We start from the raw sequence: 17,869 nt of genomic DNA, 5'->3' as shown, positions 1-17,869 counted from the left end.
CAACTCCTCCGTAGTTGGTTTTTAAGTTTTATTTTGTTGAGTTAAAGATGTAAAATTGGAACTTTAATTATATATATATATATATATATATATATATATATATATATATATATATATATGAACATATTTAATTTTCGTTATGTGTATGACATGTACCGAATTATTGTTTCTATGTAATTATGCATATTCACTTAAGTAATGGCTTGTTGTTGGATGAATTTATGTTGTGACAAAATCACTTCTATTTTCATAATAAAAAATTAAGGGAGTTCTTTTTATAAAAATTGAAATTATCGAATATTAGAGTGTGGATACCGTAGCGACGAGGCGGGTCGTTACATCAGCCAATTATGAGCATGGAGGAGTTTTCTTTGCAGGTGGGCTGGCCAGGAGTCCAACCTTCTTCTCATGGAGGAGGTGATGTCGCAACCTACCCTTCGGCGGGAGGGCGACACGGGGCTCACGGGGCTCACGGATGCATCTTCCATGGGAGGAAAATGCGCGGAGTCGCCACCAACGTTTATTCGAGGAAAACGTCGGAAAATCCGGAAAGGTATGGTCTACGAACTTTAAGTGTGAAAGGTTCAGGAGTTGTATTTACGCACGGGGAAGGTATTAGCACCCCACGCGTCCGTCACAAGGGACGACAACCTTTAATCAAGTGTGCAAACATGAATTTAATTTGTTTTATTTTCCCTTTTACATTTTTATGTCTTTTTATGCCTTTTTGTATTTTTTTTATCTTTTTGTGGTCGACAAGGGTGTTTCCCTTGCTCCTACGTATTCCTCAATTGTGATAAGGAAATCAGACCTACGTAGTTCTTTGAGAACTGAACGTTGGTTAAGTTGTTTTTATCTTTTTTGCAAGATATATTTTGACCAAACAAAAGTCGTTTAAGGTGTTGGACCATTTAAACAATCTTTTGATTCTTTTGAAAGGAGAGAATCGTTAAGGTGTTGGACCATTAACGATCTCTTTGTTTTTGAAAGGAGAGAAACGTTAAGGTGTTGGACCATTAACGATCTCTTTGTTTTTGAAAGGAGAGAAACGTTAAGGCGTTGGACCATTAACGATCTCTTGAGGAGGTCAACAAAAGCGGGGCTTTTGCTCCTACGTATCCTCAATTGCGATGAGGAAATTAGACCTACGTAGTTCTTGCAAAAGCGGTAAAGTTACATGTTGATTTTATGCTTTTGAACGGTCCATGTTAACCGATAAAAGAAAAAGGGACCGTTTAAGGCGTTGGACCTTAAAACGGTTTTTAGTGATTTTTGCGAACAAAGCTTGATTTGTGAGTTGATTTTAGCCTTAGTTTCACTTTGGTTATTAGTCAATTGATCCAAGAAAACTTCCAAAGAAAAACGTCCGATTGATTTTTTTGATTATTTTATTCAAAGATATTTTGATTATTTTATTATTATTTTTCAAAATATTTTGATTATTTTATTATTATTTTGCTTTTTTTGGTTTAACCGAGGTTACAGTGTGAACGATCGGTTAGATTTTATTTTAACAGTGATTAAACGAGATTACAACACAAATGATCGGTTGAAATTCATTTTATCATTTATTAGGCGAGAAAACGGCTTAAACGATCGGTTAAAGCTCGTTAAAAACGGAAGAAAAGAAAACTGAAAGTGAACAAAATAAAGATGAAAGCTAAAAAATAAGAAAATAATTGAAAGTCTCGGATTCGAAAACTTACCCGTTGAAGAACGAAGAACGAACGAAGAACGGTGAAGAACGACGGAATACCTTCACGGATTTGGTCACGGGAACATCTCGGAAGCGTTATGGAAGCACCTCAGCTTGGATTTTCTTCACAGAAACAATTTTTTTCACTAAAAACAGCTGAAATGCATAGCTAGGGGGATGAAGGTTGTTTAGAATAGCCCCCTTTCGCCTATTTATAGGAAATAGAGGGAGGAGCTTGCCGCCCAACTCGCCCAGGCGAGCTAGGTTGCTTCCTCCAGAAGCAACCCTGCCTCGAAAATACTCTGGAAGGCCCAAATTCAAAATTCCAAAATTGCTATTTGCACCCCCTCTATTTCGATAAATTCACCCCCTTCATTTGTAATTTACGGAAAAGTTACGGAAGCCTTACGGAAGCATATAGGACTTGATTTTCTTCTTTTTTCCTCTTCTCTCTCACCCATATTAAGTGAAATAGGCTTATTTAGGGTTATGGGAATTTTACGGAAGCATTACGAGAGTCAAGGAAGCCCCGGAAGCCATTTTTTAACAAAACGGGGGAGGTGGTTGCCGCCCAGCTCGCCTAAGCGAGCTAGGTTGCTTCCACCTTAAGCAAGGAAATGCCCAGAATCCTCTAGAAGGGCCCAGATTTGAAAATTGCTATTTGCACCCCACATTTTACTAAATACAACCCCTTTTGCTTTTTTTTATGATTCTTTTTCCGTAACGATACGGAACTTTACGAATTACGTAACGATACTTATTTTCTTTCCGTAATGTCATGAAACCTTACGGATTATGCAATCGTTCCCTCTTTGGCTTCTGGAATGTTACTGAACTTTACGGATTGCGCATTGACGCTTCCTTACGACTCCCGACATGTCGCGGAACTTCACGGATTGCCTAACAATGGATGTCAAGTACCTCGAAGTGGTCAAGCGAAGGTCACATCCCACCAAATAGATGGTCCCCGAACGAAATTAGGGTGTGACAGTTGCCCCTCTTTACTTGTCTTTTATTGGAGATAAAAGGGAAGTAAAGATAAGACACTAATTTAGTTCGAGCGGAACATCATTAGGCCGGTCAATATCCCTGCCAGCGGAACCTGTCATTTAGTAAGAAAAGAAAAGGCATAAAAAGCGTCAATAAACTTCAGTGTTTTGAAAACGACAAATTTGGACAACCACGACACTTCCCTTTGCCATTCCACCCAATCGTCTCTGCCCAGCAGAGAAGAATTCCGCACGTCTCTGGACTTGAATGTTTTTGGACGATGAGAGTGAAAAAACCTGCAAAATTTTTGAAAATGATCATCACCGAACGACCAACATCATCCTGATACTGCCGAATTCGTTCCTCTCGGTCGACGAAAGGCGCAAATGACCATAAGGTATCTCCGCCCACCACTCGACTCGCTGCCCCTGGAAGACAAAAGGTGCAGAAGACGACGTTAGTCTCTGCGCATTATCAGGCATCGAGTCCTACAGATAGCAAAAGCGTGCGGATGACCATAATTAGTCTCTGCGTGCCATCGGACTCGATCGTCTCCGGATGGCGAAAAGGTGCGGAATGACCATAATTTGTCTTCGCCTGTCATCAGGCTCGCCGCCTCTAGATGACAAAAGGCGCAGAATGACCATAATTTGTCTCTGCGTGCCATCGGACTCGATCATCTCCGGATGGCAAAAAGGTGTGGAATGACCATAATTTGTCTCCGCATGTCATCGGGCTCGCCGCCTCTGGATGACAAAAGGCGTAGAATGACCATAATTTATCTCTGCGTGCCATCGGACTCGATCGTCTCCGAATGGCGAAAAGGTGCGGAATGACTATAATTTGTCTCCGCATGTCATTGGGCTCGCCGCCTCTGGATGACAAAAGGTGCAGAATGACCATAATTTGTCTCTGCGTGCCATCGGACTCGATCGTCTCCGGATGGAAAAAAGGTGCGGAATGACCAATTTGTCTCCGCATGTCATCGGGCTTGCCACCTTTGGATGACAAAAGGCGCAGAATGACCATAATTTGTCTCTGCGTGCCATCGGACTCGATCGTCTCCGGATGGCAAAAATGTGCGGAATGACCATAATTTGTCTCCGCATGTCATTGGGCTCGCCGCCTCTGGAAGACAAAAGGCGTAGAATGACCATAATTTGTCTCTGCGTGCCATCGGACTCGATCGTCTCCAAATGGCGAAAAGGTGCGGAATGAGCATAATTTGTCTCCGCATGTCACATGACTCAGGGTCAGTATGACAGAGATTGTGGGGCGGCCGACAAAAGCGAGGCTCTTGCTCCTACGTATCCTCAATGAGGAACTCAGACCTATGTAGTTTTGGATAACTGGGAGACTAAAATAGTCTCAGTGTTTTCTTCACTAAAATGCGAACATGCTTTAGTAAAGAGACAAAACTTCCAACTGATCAGAGCAACATATGTTTTTTGGATGAAAAACAATGTGTCTATCGGGGAAGGAGAGTATGCTGATGAAATTTTCTCATAACCATAAATGAGATTTTGGATGTTAGCATTTCGTTTCTAAACGACCATTTAGAGGAAACACTGGGTCCAACAAAAATAGAAGAAAATCACTCAAAGTGTATCAACCTCACACAGGTAAGTGTTTTATCCTAATTTCGAACCATAGATATGTCATGACTTGATTTTGCAAATCATTTCCTATCAAATCAAAGATTACATGCATGATCATGGATCAATAGGACCTTTTCTTGGGAACGGTTTGTTTCTTTGTGGGGAATTTGACTCTGAGTGTTCTTGGCCTTTTCCTTTTCTGTTTTTGTTTAGTGTGAGGTGAACAAGCCACCGACGCACAGGATTTTGGTTGGCAATCAAAGGGAGAGGACCACTTTAGGTCGTGATTTCGTTTCCTTTTTTGTTTACTTGGTGACAATTCTGTGTTGTTCAGATATTGTCTGGTCCAAAGACCTTTCAGCATATTTTTTCTGTTTTCTTCCGATCTTTGATCGGGAATTTTCTTTCTTTCTTCTTTTCTTTTTTGCTTTCTCTCAATCTTTGATTGGGAATTTTCTCTTTTTGCTTTCTTCCGATTCTTTGATTGGGAATTTTTTTTTTCTTCCGAGGGCAAGGTTTATGGTAAGTTGGGATTTTGGCTCAAGGCTTGTAAAACGGCTGGACATGATATATGTCAGGGTGTTGGTTTGGCCAATGGTTCAGCGATAAAGGGGATGTCCCACATTATTTCCATGACACACATGCAACAATGATGATTAGGAAATTTTATGCAAAACTGGTAATGCATGCACCTATGTGGACACTCAAGCATCAAATTTTTATGGTCATGTGATACTAGGGCTCGAGATTCATTTTCTCTATTTTAGTCAACCCAGTGTTTCCAAAATATGTTCTTTTATCAATTCATGCATTCATCCGAGTCTATTTTGGGCGTTCGGGAAAGTTTTCACAACATTCACTCTTTAGGTGTATACACATTTTTTTCAAAAACTGGTTATGATCAGTGAATTTTTTCAAAGAAAAGCTAGAAGTTATCCCTTTTAAAAAGCATGTTGGTTTTTTAGCTAGACAACTTATTATTATTTTTTTTCTTTTTTCTCTCTCTTTTTTTTCCATGAGGTATTTTGCTACCTAAACATATGTATATTTTTGTGAGGTATTTTGCTATATACATGCGTGTCCAAGGTATCTTGCTACCTAAACATACATTATATGTTTTGTGAGATATTTTTGCTATATACATGCATATCCAAGGTATCTCGCTACCTATACATACATATATATATTTTGTGAGGTATGTTTTCTATATACATGCATATCCAAGGTATCTTGCTACCTAAACATACATACATATATATATATATATATATATATATATATATATATATATATATATATATATATTGTGAGGTATCTTTTTGCTACATACATGCATATCCAAGGTATCTTGCTACCTAAACACACATACATATATTTTGTGAGGTATGACTACCTTCCGAGCTTGTGCTTGTTTTATTTAAATTCCTAGGATCATGAGCAACTAGGTGTGTCCTACTATGACTTGAGAAACAAAGGTGATCAAATAACAAGCAGAAATTTAAAAGATACTAGGTTGCCTCCTAGTAGCGCTTCTTTAACGTCTTGAGCTGGACGCGTGATGACTTGCTGGTCACGGACCTAGTACTTTGCTTACCTTTGGCTTTGGACTTGGTCGCCTATTGGTCGGCCATGTGTCGTAGGCAACGCTCTAACCTTTTGGTGGATGAGCTGAGGTGCTCTGGAGGTGGCAGCATGGCGGCGGTGCGTCTGTTGCCCGCTGCCGGCCATCTTCAGGCTGTTGTGGTGTATCGCCCTGCGCCTGCCTAGGGCCGCAGTACTTCTCAATGAAAGCTCGTTTAGTAGGGGGCCTGATGACCTTGCTGGGGGAGGCAGGCACTCCGTAGAACTGACCGAGGCCCGTAATCAAAGCTGGAAACCCCAGGACCCTGTTGGACTTCTCCGGGTCCACTGGGTTTCTTGCGGGCGCGATCCCTGCAAACAATAAATGACATCAGAAATCAGTTGAGAGAAGTGCATACTTACCTATGTCACGATGGCATGACCTTGTTGGGGGGGACGGACACCCTGTAGGACTGACAGAGGCCCGTAACCAGAGCTGGAAACCCCAGGGCCCTGTTGGGCTCCTCCGGGTCCACTGGGTGTCTTGTGGGCGCGACCCCTGCAAATAATAGATGACATCAGTAATCAGTTGAGCGATGTGCATACATACCTATGTCGGGATGGCACAGACCAACCGATACTTTCGCAGGGGGAGATCGGCATTGCGGTCGCTGGGCAGAATGTTGCTATGTAGCAACGTCATCTATATATGTGTAAGAGTGGTCATGTTGGTGCGCATGATCCGCACTCGTCTCTTTGCAGCGGCACGGGTGGAATCTTACCCCGGTATGCATAGTAGCTACGTGATAGCCTCCCTCTCTGGTTGTGCTCGCACAGTTGGTCGCCCTCCATTATAAGGGAGTGGCCCAGGAACTGATAAAAGGAAACTACTGGTCCCTTAACCGGGAGTGCAAGTCTCAGTTAAGCATTTAAGGGTAGAGGACCTTAAATTCTCTTAAGGTACGGATGTGGAGCCCATTGAAGGTGAGAGCGTGTAGCCCTCTGAAGGCGGGAAGGTGTAGTCCTCTGAAGTGGAGGACGTGTAGTCCTCGGAAGGCGAGGACGTGCAGCCCTCTGAAGACGAGGACGAGTAGTCCTCTGAAGGCAAGGACGTGTAGCCCTCTGAAGGCGAGGATGTGTAGTCCTCTGAAGGTGAGGGCGTGTAGCCCTCTAAAGGTGAGGACGTGTAGTCCTCTAAAGATGAGTACGTGTAGTCCTCTGAAGATAAGGATGTTTGGTCCTCTGAAGGTGAGGACGTGCAGTCCTATGAAGGTGAGGGCGTGTAACCCTCTGAAGGTGAGGACGTGTATTCCTCTGAAGATGAGGATGTTTGGTCCTCTAAAGGTGAGGACGTGCAGTCCTCTGAAGGTGAGGGCGTGCAACCCTCTAATGGCGAGGACGTGTAGTCCTCTAAAGGCGAGGACGTGTAGTCCTCTAAAGGCGAGGACGTGTAGTCCTCTGAAGGTGAGGGCGTGCAGCCCTACGAAGGCGAGGATGTGCAGTCCTCTGATGGCGAGGGCGTGTAGCCCTCTGAAGGTGAAGACGTGCAGTCCTCTGAAGGTGAGGGCGTGCAGCCCTCTGATGGCAAGGACGTGTAGTCCTATGAAGGTGAGGACGTGAAGTCCTCTGAAGGTGAGGACATGTAGTCCTTTGTAGGCGAGGGCTTGTACTCCTCTTAAGGTGAGGACGTGTAGTCCTCTGATGGTGAGGGCGTGCAGCCCTCTAAAGGCGAGGACGTGTAGTCCTCTAACGGTGAGGGCGTGTAGCCCTATGATGGCGAGGGCGTGCAACCCTCTGAAGGCGAGGACGTCTAGTCCTCTGAAGGCGAGGACGTCTAGTCCTCTGAAGGCGAGGAAGTCTAGTCCTCTAAAGGTGAGGGCATATAGCCCTATGAAGGTGAGGATGTGTAGTCCTCTGAAGGCGAGGACGTGCAGCCCTTTGAAGGTGAGGGCGTGTAGTCCTACAAAGGCGACAGCGTGTAGCCCTCTGAAGGTGAGGGCGTGCAGCCCTCTAAAGGTGAGGACGTGAAGTCCTCTGAAGGCGAGGACGTGTAGTCCTCTGATGGTGAGGACATGTAGTTCTCTAAAGGCGAGGACATGTAGCCCTCTAAAGGTAAGGACGTGAAGTCCTCTGAAAGCGAGGACGTGTAGTCCTCTGATGGCGAGGGCGTGCAGCCCTCTGATGGCGAGGACGTGTAGTCCTCTAAAGGCGAGGACGTGTAGTCCTTTGATGGCGAGGATGTGTAGTCCTCTGAAGGTGAGGGCGTGAAGCCCTCTGATGGCGAGGACGTGTAGTCCTCTGATGGTGAGGGCGTGCAACCCTCTGATGGCGAGGACGTGTAGTCCTCTAAAGGCAATAGGTTCTAGTACCCAAGGGTCCACCCTTATGAGAAAGCATGAGATTGACTCATTGAGAGGGTTGGTCATCCCAAACTTAAAATTTCTGACATTAGAAGTTGGAAATCTATGCAGTTAACATGATTTTTAGGGATGCAAATGCATGCAACCTTTGTCGCGAAATTTGGTAAATGCGGACTTCATATGAAACAATGCAATGCAATGGAAAGTTGTACAATGTTCGTGACATTCTTTCCCTATTTTGTGATTTTGATTTAATTTTTTTTTGGAAAACACAGATTGATTGTCCTTTTGAAAAAGGTGATAATTCATGCAACCTCATCCTATCTTTTGCAAATCTCTCTAGGAACTCCCTTAGAGTGTTTGTTCTGTTTGATTTAGTCACTTGACCATTTTGGAGTGACGGCAATGGAGTCTTTTGATGTTTAATCAATCCATTGAAATTCTAGGGTTTGTCCCCCCCTTTTTTTGTTTAAAAAACATAGATGGATGAGAACTTTTGATCTGCCCCCTAGTTCGCTTGAGGCTCATGCATGGTGCCCCTCATTGCCCCAGTGTAAGGCTTTGAGGTACCAATCATTGTCTTTCGTCATGACCTTGTAGCAGGGAACCTACTGGGTGAGAACTTCTAATCTACCCCTAGGTTCGCTAGAGGCTTATGCATGGTGCCTTTCATTGCCCCAGTGTGGGGCTCTGAGGTATCCATCGTTGTTTTGTTTTCATAACCTTGTAGCAAGGAAGAATGAAAGAGGTGCTTTGATTCTCGCAAAAAGAATTTTTGAGGACGAGAAATAGTTGAAGTATTTTTTTTTAGTTGACGAGTTAAGTCAAATGACTCCTGTTCTTGATAATTTACTTCTCTCTAAAAAGGACAAACTTTCCAGAATGATAAAATGAGGTCACATGAACGTCTATATTTTACTTGAAAACACAGTCAATCAAATACTTTTTTCTTTTTGAACTTTTTTTTGCTTTACTCGTTGTTTTAGGCACCCCACCAACATGCAGGATGAGTAATCTCTGATTGCACGGTCTTGGAAGCCAACACTCAAGAGCGCAGGTCGCTTGAGCAAACAAACCAATGGCTTACACTCACATTCCGGTGAAAGTTGAATAAGCAAAGAAGTGTTCGTGAGAGGATGAGAGAGAGAAGGATGTCAAATTTATTATTTAGCATTGTAATTGTGGTTTACAATAATGGCATAAACTTAAAAATCCTAATTTGTCATTAGAGGTGATCGAGGCCGTACCCGAATCAAATAAACATGAAAATGCAGTAACTAGGAAGTGATCCTAGGTCGTTTCCCAACAAGCAGTGACAAACCAAATGTTCATAATATACTTGCAGTAACAGTAACAATTGGGGGGGGGGGGCGGGTTTGTTTGTTTTGTGATTAAAGAGCAGAACAAGTAAACTGGAATACGAAATTACTAATATTAAAAACGGGTTGTTTCCTTTGATTCAGAAGCCATTCTCTTATCCTGGGTTATGAAGAATTCGTCCCTAACAGTCAACCACTTAATCCAACCCTATTTCAATTTACTAAGCGAAAATCAAATTAGGGTTGTCAATACGTGATTAGGCACCACATACACCAGTTAGCCCTTCGTCCATTAAGCATGAACGCAAGTTAGGCTCAGAGGCAATTAATCGAACACGAAGCGTGCACTGATTAATATTCACGAATTTGGGATAACTGGTGAAGGGAAAACTGCCAGGGAACCACATTACAAGCGAAACCTCAAAGAGAGTTGGGCTTCGTCCTCAAAAGGAAACAACACCAGAAAATCTAGTCTTCCATGGATTCAAACAGAAAACGCAAATGAAACATGAAGCAGAAATGTAAATGAACAAAAACGTAAATGAACAGAAACGTAGATGAAACAGAAACGTAAATGAGAGTAGAAGAAGAAGCAAGAACGAAATTATAATTAGAAACAGAAAACGTAAAATTGCATTACGTGAACAATAGCATTAAGCAGAAAAACAAAAACCCTAAAACAAAAGCTCTGAATAATGAATAGCATAACAGAATGCCTTGCACGAATCCCAAGGCTGCTATTTAAAAAGAGTCACTCAAAGTCACTGGGCCCTATTACAATACTCTGGCCCAAAACGAAATAAACACTGAACAACATAAAATAAAATTGCGAAATTTCCTAATTAGAAATTAACTAAGGTAAGCGCTGCTTTATTTGCCCTCTTCAAGTCCATAACCAAAATCCAGAGTAAGCCCAATGTTTCATTAATTCCTGAAATTAGATTAAAAACATCAAATTAGCTAAATGAGCCCAAATAATAAAACTGCCTGATTAATTGACAATTAAGACCAATCAGTAATTAAAATGGTGCAAAAAGGGTTTAGAAAATAGAAGAAAATGATGGCACATCAAAACCCCCCATACTTAGCCTTTTGCACTCCTGGGCAAAATGAAACAAAGAACAAAATCCAAGGATATAAAAGAGAGACAGACAAAAACATTCACATATTTCTCAATGAACATCAAGGAATGAGTAACATCTAACATAAGGAGATCCAAAAAGTCAAGACATTCATGAAAATCATCCAAGCAACCCAATCATGGCAAAATAGTTAATCAGCTCAAGAATGAAAAGTGATAAAGTCTCACAAGATATACACTCTATCTCTCAAGTGTCTAGGCTACTATTTACCCTCAAAGCACCCATGAAAGCAAACACCACATAAACTTGGCAACATTTTAAAATTGACAATCAACCCACAAACACAAGCACATGAGGATCAAAAGGTCTTTTGAGGTTGTAATGGGGCCAAGGACAAGGTATGGAGAAATATGGAATAAGTGGCTAAATCCCAAAGGAATAGAGGAGCAATATGGAATAAGTGCATATTAAAAAAAAATAAGAAAATAAAAAGAAGTAAAGATAAAATTTAAACATGAAGAGTAGAACCAAGAGTTTCATCATTCTTGTGCCATTTAAGATCTTATTCACTCAACTTTATTGCTTTTCTTTTTCTTTTTTTCGAAATTTTTTTTCTCTCTTTTTTTTTGACTCTATAGCCTTTGAGAAACAACATTTCATTCAGCATGTCCAACATTTAACCAATATACAATGTACATCAAGTATGGCCCAAAATACATCATGAAGCATAGCCAACAAAACAAGTTGTCCAATGAAACAAAAACCCCCTACACTTATTCCCAAAACAATTCCAAAGCTCCAAAATTCCTTAAGGATATGGTGATATCATGGTTTTTCACTTAAGGCTTGTAGTGAGCTTCAAAACAAGGAAAGGGAAACAAGGCTCAAAAGGGCTATCAAAGGAATTAATTTAAGGTAAGTCCATTTGGCTAGAAGCTTATAAGAACAAAATTGCCTCAATCATTTCCAAATATGCATGTGAATTAGGACGCATCAAAAAGAATCAAGCCAAGGCTATTGTGCAAGCAATCAATGGGGCAAAACACACCAAATGATTATGATGATGGATGGCTCAAATTCTCACAAAGGTAAACTCATCACTTTCAAATTGAGCTTTCAAAACTGTCATGACATGTAGAGAAGAATCGAGGATTTCAAGTCACAAAATGTCAAGAACTTTTATTTTCAAAACAATTACCCATTTATTGAACATATCCTATAATTCAAAGAAAAACATGCAAATTCGTACGTGCACACAAAATTGACCCAAAATATTAAACTGAAAATCTGACGAAACTAACAACATTAACAAATTAACACAACTAACAAATTAACAAAACCAACAAAACTAGCAAAACCAAAGAACACCCCCCCATACTTAAACAACACATTGTCCTCAATGTAGCACAATTAAAAGATTAAAAACAATTAAATCATCAAAGAGAATCGGACAAGTGTAATAAAAGCAAAGAAGGAGATAGGAAAAGAAAAACTCCCTAAGTCATGGTGGAGGAAGAGTAGGGTGGAGTAAGGAAGTCTCTTCCACCACTACGTCCACTAAAGAAGGGTTCGTGAGGAATGGCTTAAGTCGATGTCCGTTGACCTTGAAGCTCTTGTTTGTGGAGTCGCTTTTGATCTCAACTGTACCATAAGGAAAAACATTAGTAACAACAAAAGGACCAATCCACTTAGACCTCAACTTACCACTCATGAGTCCAAGCCTAGAATTATACAATAACACTTTTTGCCCAACCACGAAGTCTTTTTTAACTATCATACTATCATGGAACTTCTTGGTCTTTTCTTTGTAGAACTTGGCATTCTCGTAGGCTTCTAGGCGGATTTCATCTAACTCACTCAGTTGCAACTTCCTTTCCTCGCCAGCTTGATCCATAGAGAAGTTGCAAGTCTTCACTGCCCAGTATGCTTTGTGCTCAATTTCCACTGGAAGATGACTTGGCATTCTCGTAGGCTTCTAGGCGGATTTCATCTAACTCACTCAGTTGCAACTTCCTTTCCTCGCCAGCTTGATCCATAGAGAAGTTGCAAGTCTTCACTGCCCAGTATGCTTTGTGCTCAATTTCCACTGGAAGATGACATGCCTTTCCAAAGACAACCCGATAAGGAGACATTCCTATGGTGTGGATACCCTGTGTACCACCCCGTACTTTTTAAGCAGGGCATGCATTGTCCTGTTGCAAAAATGGGTTCCTTGATCACTAACAATTGCTTTAGGTACTCCAAACCTGCAAAACAGATTAGACCTGACAAAGTATGCGACAACTTTAACATCATTAGTTCTAGTGGGCTTGGCTTCCACCCATTTTGAATCATAGTCAACTGCAAGGAGAATGTTAACATAACCAAAAGAGACAGGAAAAGGACCCATGAAATCTATACCCCAGACATCAAACACCTCACAGAATAGCATAGGTTGCTGAGGCATTTGTTGTCGCCATGTAAGTGTATTTCCTGCTCTTTGACACTGCTCACAAGTGCTGCAGATCTTCCACGCATCTTTAAAGATGGTGGGCCAATAAAAACCACAATCAAGCACTTTGCGAGCTGTCCATTGAACACCCAGATGACCTCCCGGTGCGGAAGAATGACAGAACTGCAGGATTGAGTCAGTCTCATGATCTGGAATGCACCGTCTAATGACCTGATCACTGCACAATTTCCACAAGTAGGGGTCATCCCAAATAAAATGCTTAGCATCACTTTTAATTTTATCTTTTTGGGCTTTAGATGCTAAGGGAGGAAAAATAGAAGCAACTAAATAATTGACAATATTAGCAAACCAGGGAGTAAAAAGAGAGTCAGAAATACTATACAGTATATACAAATGATCATCTGGGAAATCATCCCGAATAGGTGAATCTGCATCAGATACACGTTCGATCCGACTCAAATGATCAGAAACTAGATTTTGTGCTCCGCTCCTATCACGAATCTCCAAGTCAAACTCTTGGAGCCAGAGCATCCACCGGATCAACCTAGGCTTAGAATCAGCCTTCTTCAACAAGTACTTTAGAGCTGCATGGTCAGTGTAAACAATAATGCGGGTACCAAGCAAATAAGATCGAAATTTTTCAAGAGCAAAAACTATGGCTAGAAGCTCTTTCTCAGTAGTTGTATAATTCGCTTGCGCAACATCTAAAGTCCTAGAAGCATAATATATCACCCTGGGCAATTTATCAATTTTCTGAGCAAGGAAAGCCCCCAATGCATAATTTGATGCATCACACATAAGCTCAAAAGGGGCTGTCCAGTCGGGTGCCTGGATGATGGGGGTGGTAGTCAGCGCTCTTTTGAGGCAATCAAAAGCCTCTTTGCATCTGTCATTAAAGTCAAACTCCACCTCCTTTTGCAACAAGTTGGACAATGGAAGGGCTACTTTGCTAAAATCCCTTATAAAGCGCCTGTAGAATCCTGCATGACCAAGAAAAGATCGCACCTCTCGCACACAAGAGGGGTAAGGCAATTGTGAAATAACAGAAATTTTTGCAGGATCTACTTCAATACCCTTATTGGAAATAATGTGGCCTAAAACTATACCTTGCTCAACCATAAAATGACATTTTTCAAAATTTAGAACAAGGTTAGTTTCAATGCATCTATTCAAAACTTTTTCCAAACTATTCAAACAACCATCAAAAGAGGATCCATATACAGTGAAATCATCCATGAACACCTCTATGCAATTTTCTAAAAAATCACTGAAAATACTAATCATGCACCGCTGGAAGGTACCAGGGGCATTGCACAGGCCGAAAGGCATCCTCCTATAGGCAAAAGTGCCGAAGGGGCAGGTGAATGTGGTCTTTTCCTGATCCTCAGGAGCAATAGTAATTTGCATATAACCAGAAAAACCATCAAGGAAATAGTAGTGGGATTTACCTGCCAGGCGTTCAAGCATCTGGTCAATGAATGGCAGGGGAAAATGGTCCTTTTTGGTAACCTGGTTCAGCCTCCTATAGTCAATGCAGACTCTCCAACTGTTCTGCACCCGAGTAGGAATTAGCTCCTCCTTCTCGTTTTTTATCACTGTGAGGCCGATCTTCTTCGGGACTACCTGGACGGGACTCACCCATTGGCTGTCGGAGATAGGATAAATGATTCCAGCTTGCAAAAGCTTGGTTATCTCCTTCCTCACTACATCAAGAATCACCGGATTGAGTCTTCTCTGTGGTTATCTTACTGGTTTAGCTCCATCCTCTAAATTTATTCGATGCATACATGTGGATGGGCTAATACCAGGAATGTCCGCCAGGGTCCAGCCTATAGCCTTCTTATGCTTCTTGAGAACTGACAACTTCTCCTCTTGCTCATCAGCAAGGGAGGCAGATATAATCACTGGAAAACTCTTGCTATCATCCAAGTAAGCGTATTTTAAATTTGATGGCAGAGGCTTCAATTCTGGTGTGGTCGGCTGGACAATGGTAGAAGGGGATGGTTTCTCAGCCTTTACCTCATAAAGAAAGTCAGAGGTATGTGTACTTCCTGAAACATGGTTAGTCCTATCTGACTCTATAAAATCAATCTCAAGAGGTAAAACACCACCACCAGGCATGCAATCAATATCACTCTCAGATTCACTCTCAGCATCAAATTCAGACATATGATCAAGTACAATTTCAGACTCAATGCATGAAGAGTGAGAGGCATGCAGATTAGAATAAAGATCAGTCATGTATTCATCAACAACATGGTCAATTATTTTAGCACGAAATACAGAAAGATCTTCAGATGGGTATTTCATAGCATCCAGAATATTAAAATGAACAGTTATATCACCAAACTCCATGGACAGTGTGCCTGCATAAACATCTATCTTAGTTTTAGCAGTTTTCATAAAGGGTCTGCCTAGAATGATGGGAACTGATCCTTGAGAAAATCCATCTTCCATATTCAAAATATAAAAATCAACAGGGAAAATCAGTTCACCAACTCTAACTAAGACATCTTTTATGAAACCAACAGGGTAGGCAACACTTCTATTAGCTAAATGAATTACCACATCAGTTGACTGCAAGGGGCCTAGAGATAGAGAATTAAAAATAGACAGAGGCATAACACTAACAGAAGCTCCTAAATCTAGCATGGCATTGTCAAACTTACTATTCCCTATGATACAAGGTATGCTGAATGTACCTGGATCTTTGCATTTTTCAGGAATTTGAGGAACAGATTTACCAATCAATGCGGAGACATTTCTGCCCATGCTAATCCGTTCACTTCCTTTAAGCTTCCGCTTATTAGTGCACAGCTCCTTCAAGAATTTGGCATATCTTGGAATTTGCTTTATTGCATCCAACAGAGGTATGTTTACCTCTACTTTTCTAAACGTTTCCAAGATCTCTTTCTCTGCCTCTTCCATTTTTTTGTTGGAAACTGCTCTTGGAGGGAATGGAAGAGGGGGAATGTGCTGCTTTTGCAAATCAGAATTACCTGTGGAAGAAGATTCACCTGCATAGAAATTGTTAGGTAAATTTTTGTCATCACCTTTTTCTGGAGTAGAGTGAAGTTTGGCAGGTTCATTTGCAGATGAAGAAGGTGCTACGGGTTGAGGTCCTTGACACTGCTTTCCCGACCTCAATGAAATGGCACTGACATTTTTGGGATTTTGGACAGCTTGAGAAGGCAGCTTGTCAGAATTCTGGGACTGTTGTTGATTCAATTGGGTAGCCAATTGTCCCATCTGATTGGTTAAGCTCTGAATGGAGGCTCTGGTCTCTTGCTGAAACTGCATGTTCTGCATAGTCATTTGCCTCACAAGTTCTTCGAGGGAAGGTTGTGGAGGGGCCTCAACTGTTGGCTGTTTCTGGGGTTGTTGTTGTTGTTGGATTGGTGGAGGAATGTATGGTCTGCTTGGGCCAGCAGCATTTTGGAAGGAAGGAGCAGGCTGCTGTTGTTGTTGCTGAGGGCTGGACCATCTGAGGTTAGGGTGATTCCTCCATCCAGGGTTGTATCTGTTGCTGGAGAGGTCATAATTGTTTTGCTGTGGTTGATTTTGCTGCTGAGGTTGAGGAGGTCTATTGTAAATATTTGCAGCATAAGCTTCAGGCTGCTCAATTGCTCCAGGTTGCTGCATGGAAGGGCAAAGGTCTGTATGGTGGTCAACAGAGGAGCACAAACCACAAACCCTTGCAACAGGTACAGATTTCTGATTCAAAGCCAGCTGGGTTACCAAGTTAACCAATGCATCCAGTTTGCCTTCAAGCTTCTTAGTTTCAGATGATGCAGATGGGTTTGTAGCTACCTCATGCACTCCTCTAATGACTATGGCATCATTTCTGGCGCTAAACTGCTGGGAGTTGGAAGCCATCTTCTCAATTATATTTCTGGCTTCAGCAGGAGTCATGTCTCCAAGGGCTCCACCACTGGCAGCATCTATCATACTTCTCTCCATATTACTGAGTCCTTCATAAAAATATTGGAGAAGAAGCTGTTCTGAAATCTGATGGTGGGGGCAACTGGCACATAGTTTCTTAAATATCTCCCAATACTCATACAGGCTCTCTCCACTGAGTTGTCTAATACCTGAGATATCCTTCCTGATGGCTGTGGTCCTGGAAGCAGGGAAAAATTTCTCTAAGAATACTCTCTTAAGGTCATCCCAGCTCGTGATGGACCTTGGAGCAAGGTAATACAGCCAGTCCTTTGCCACTCCCTCTAATGAATGAGGAAAAGCCTTCAGAAATATGTGATCCTCTTGGACATCTGGGGGTTTCATGGTGGAGCAGACAATGTGAAATTCTTTCAAATGTTTGTGCGGGTCTTCACCTGCAAGGCCATGAAACTTTGGAAGCAAATGAATCAGTCCAGTTTTAAGAACATATGGGACATCCTCATCAGGGTATTGGATGCACAAGCTTTCGTAGGTGAAATCAGGTGCAGCCATTTCCCTTAGAGTCCTCTCACGGGGTGGAGGTTGTGCCATGTTCTCAGAATGTGCAAAATCAGAATGCTCAGAATCAGAATGCTCAAAATTATAATGCTCAAGATCAGGATGTTCAAAATCACCAATAACAGAATGCACAGATTCACCAGTAATGGAATGCTCAGAATGATCAAAAGGTATAAAATGATGCCTAACTAATCTATGAAATGTCCTATCTATCTCAGGATCAAAGGGTTGTAAGTCAGATGGATTGCCTCTAGTCATACACTACATTCAGCATGCACACAACTAGTTGCCTTATCATGTAAATAAAGGTGTAGGTTTGAACTACAGATACCCTCAAATGATATCCAAATGACT

The 17,869-nt window shown here is 41.7% G+C and overlaps 1 protein-coding gene and 1 non-coding gene across 2 annotated transcripts; one reads left to right on the top strand and one right to left on the bottom strand.

Annotated features, from left to right (window-relative positions):
- Positions 1-2,742: 2,742 nt before the first annotated feature.
- On the bottom strand, positions 2,743-17,434 carry LOC113001202 (uncharacterized; the record flags this gene model as incomplete). The annotated part of the gene is made up of 4 exons (XM_026128009.1): positions 2,743-2,798; positions 3,036-3,150; positions 15,341-16,324; positions 16,544-17,434. Coding segments are annotated over 4 exons (2,046 nt in total), but the record flags the coding sequence as incomplete, so codon positions are not given.
- LOC113001286 (small nucleolar RNA R71) lies at positions 17,064-17,170 on the top strand. Its single transcript, XR_003266605.1, has one exon. It is a non-coding gene; the product is annotated as a small nucleolar RNA R71 (small nucleolar RNA).
- Positions 17,435-17,869: the final 435 nt, after the last annotated feature.

Source organism: Glycine max, chromosome 3 (genome assembly GCF_000004515.6).
Source record: "Glycine max cultivar Williams 82 chromosome 3, Glycine_max_v4.0, whole genome shotgun sequence".
Lineage (NCBI taxonomy): Eukaryota > Viridiplantae > Streptophyta > Magnoliopsida > Fabales > Fabaceae > Glycine > Glycine max.
The sequence above is the reverse complement of the archived record's forward strand: the minus strand, read 5'-3'. Positions and strand labels throughout refer to the sequence as shown.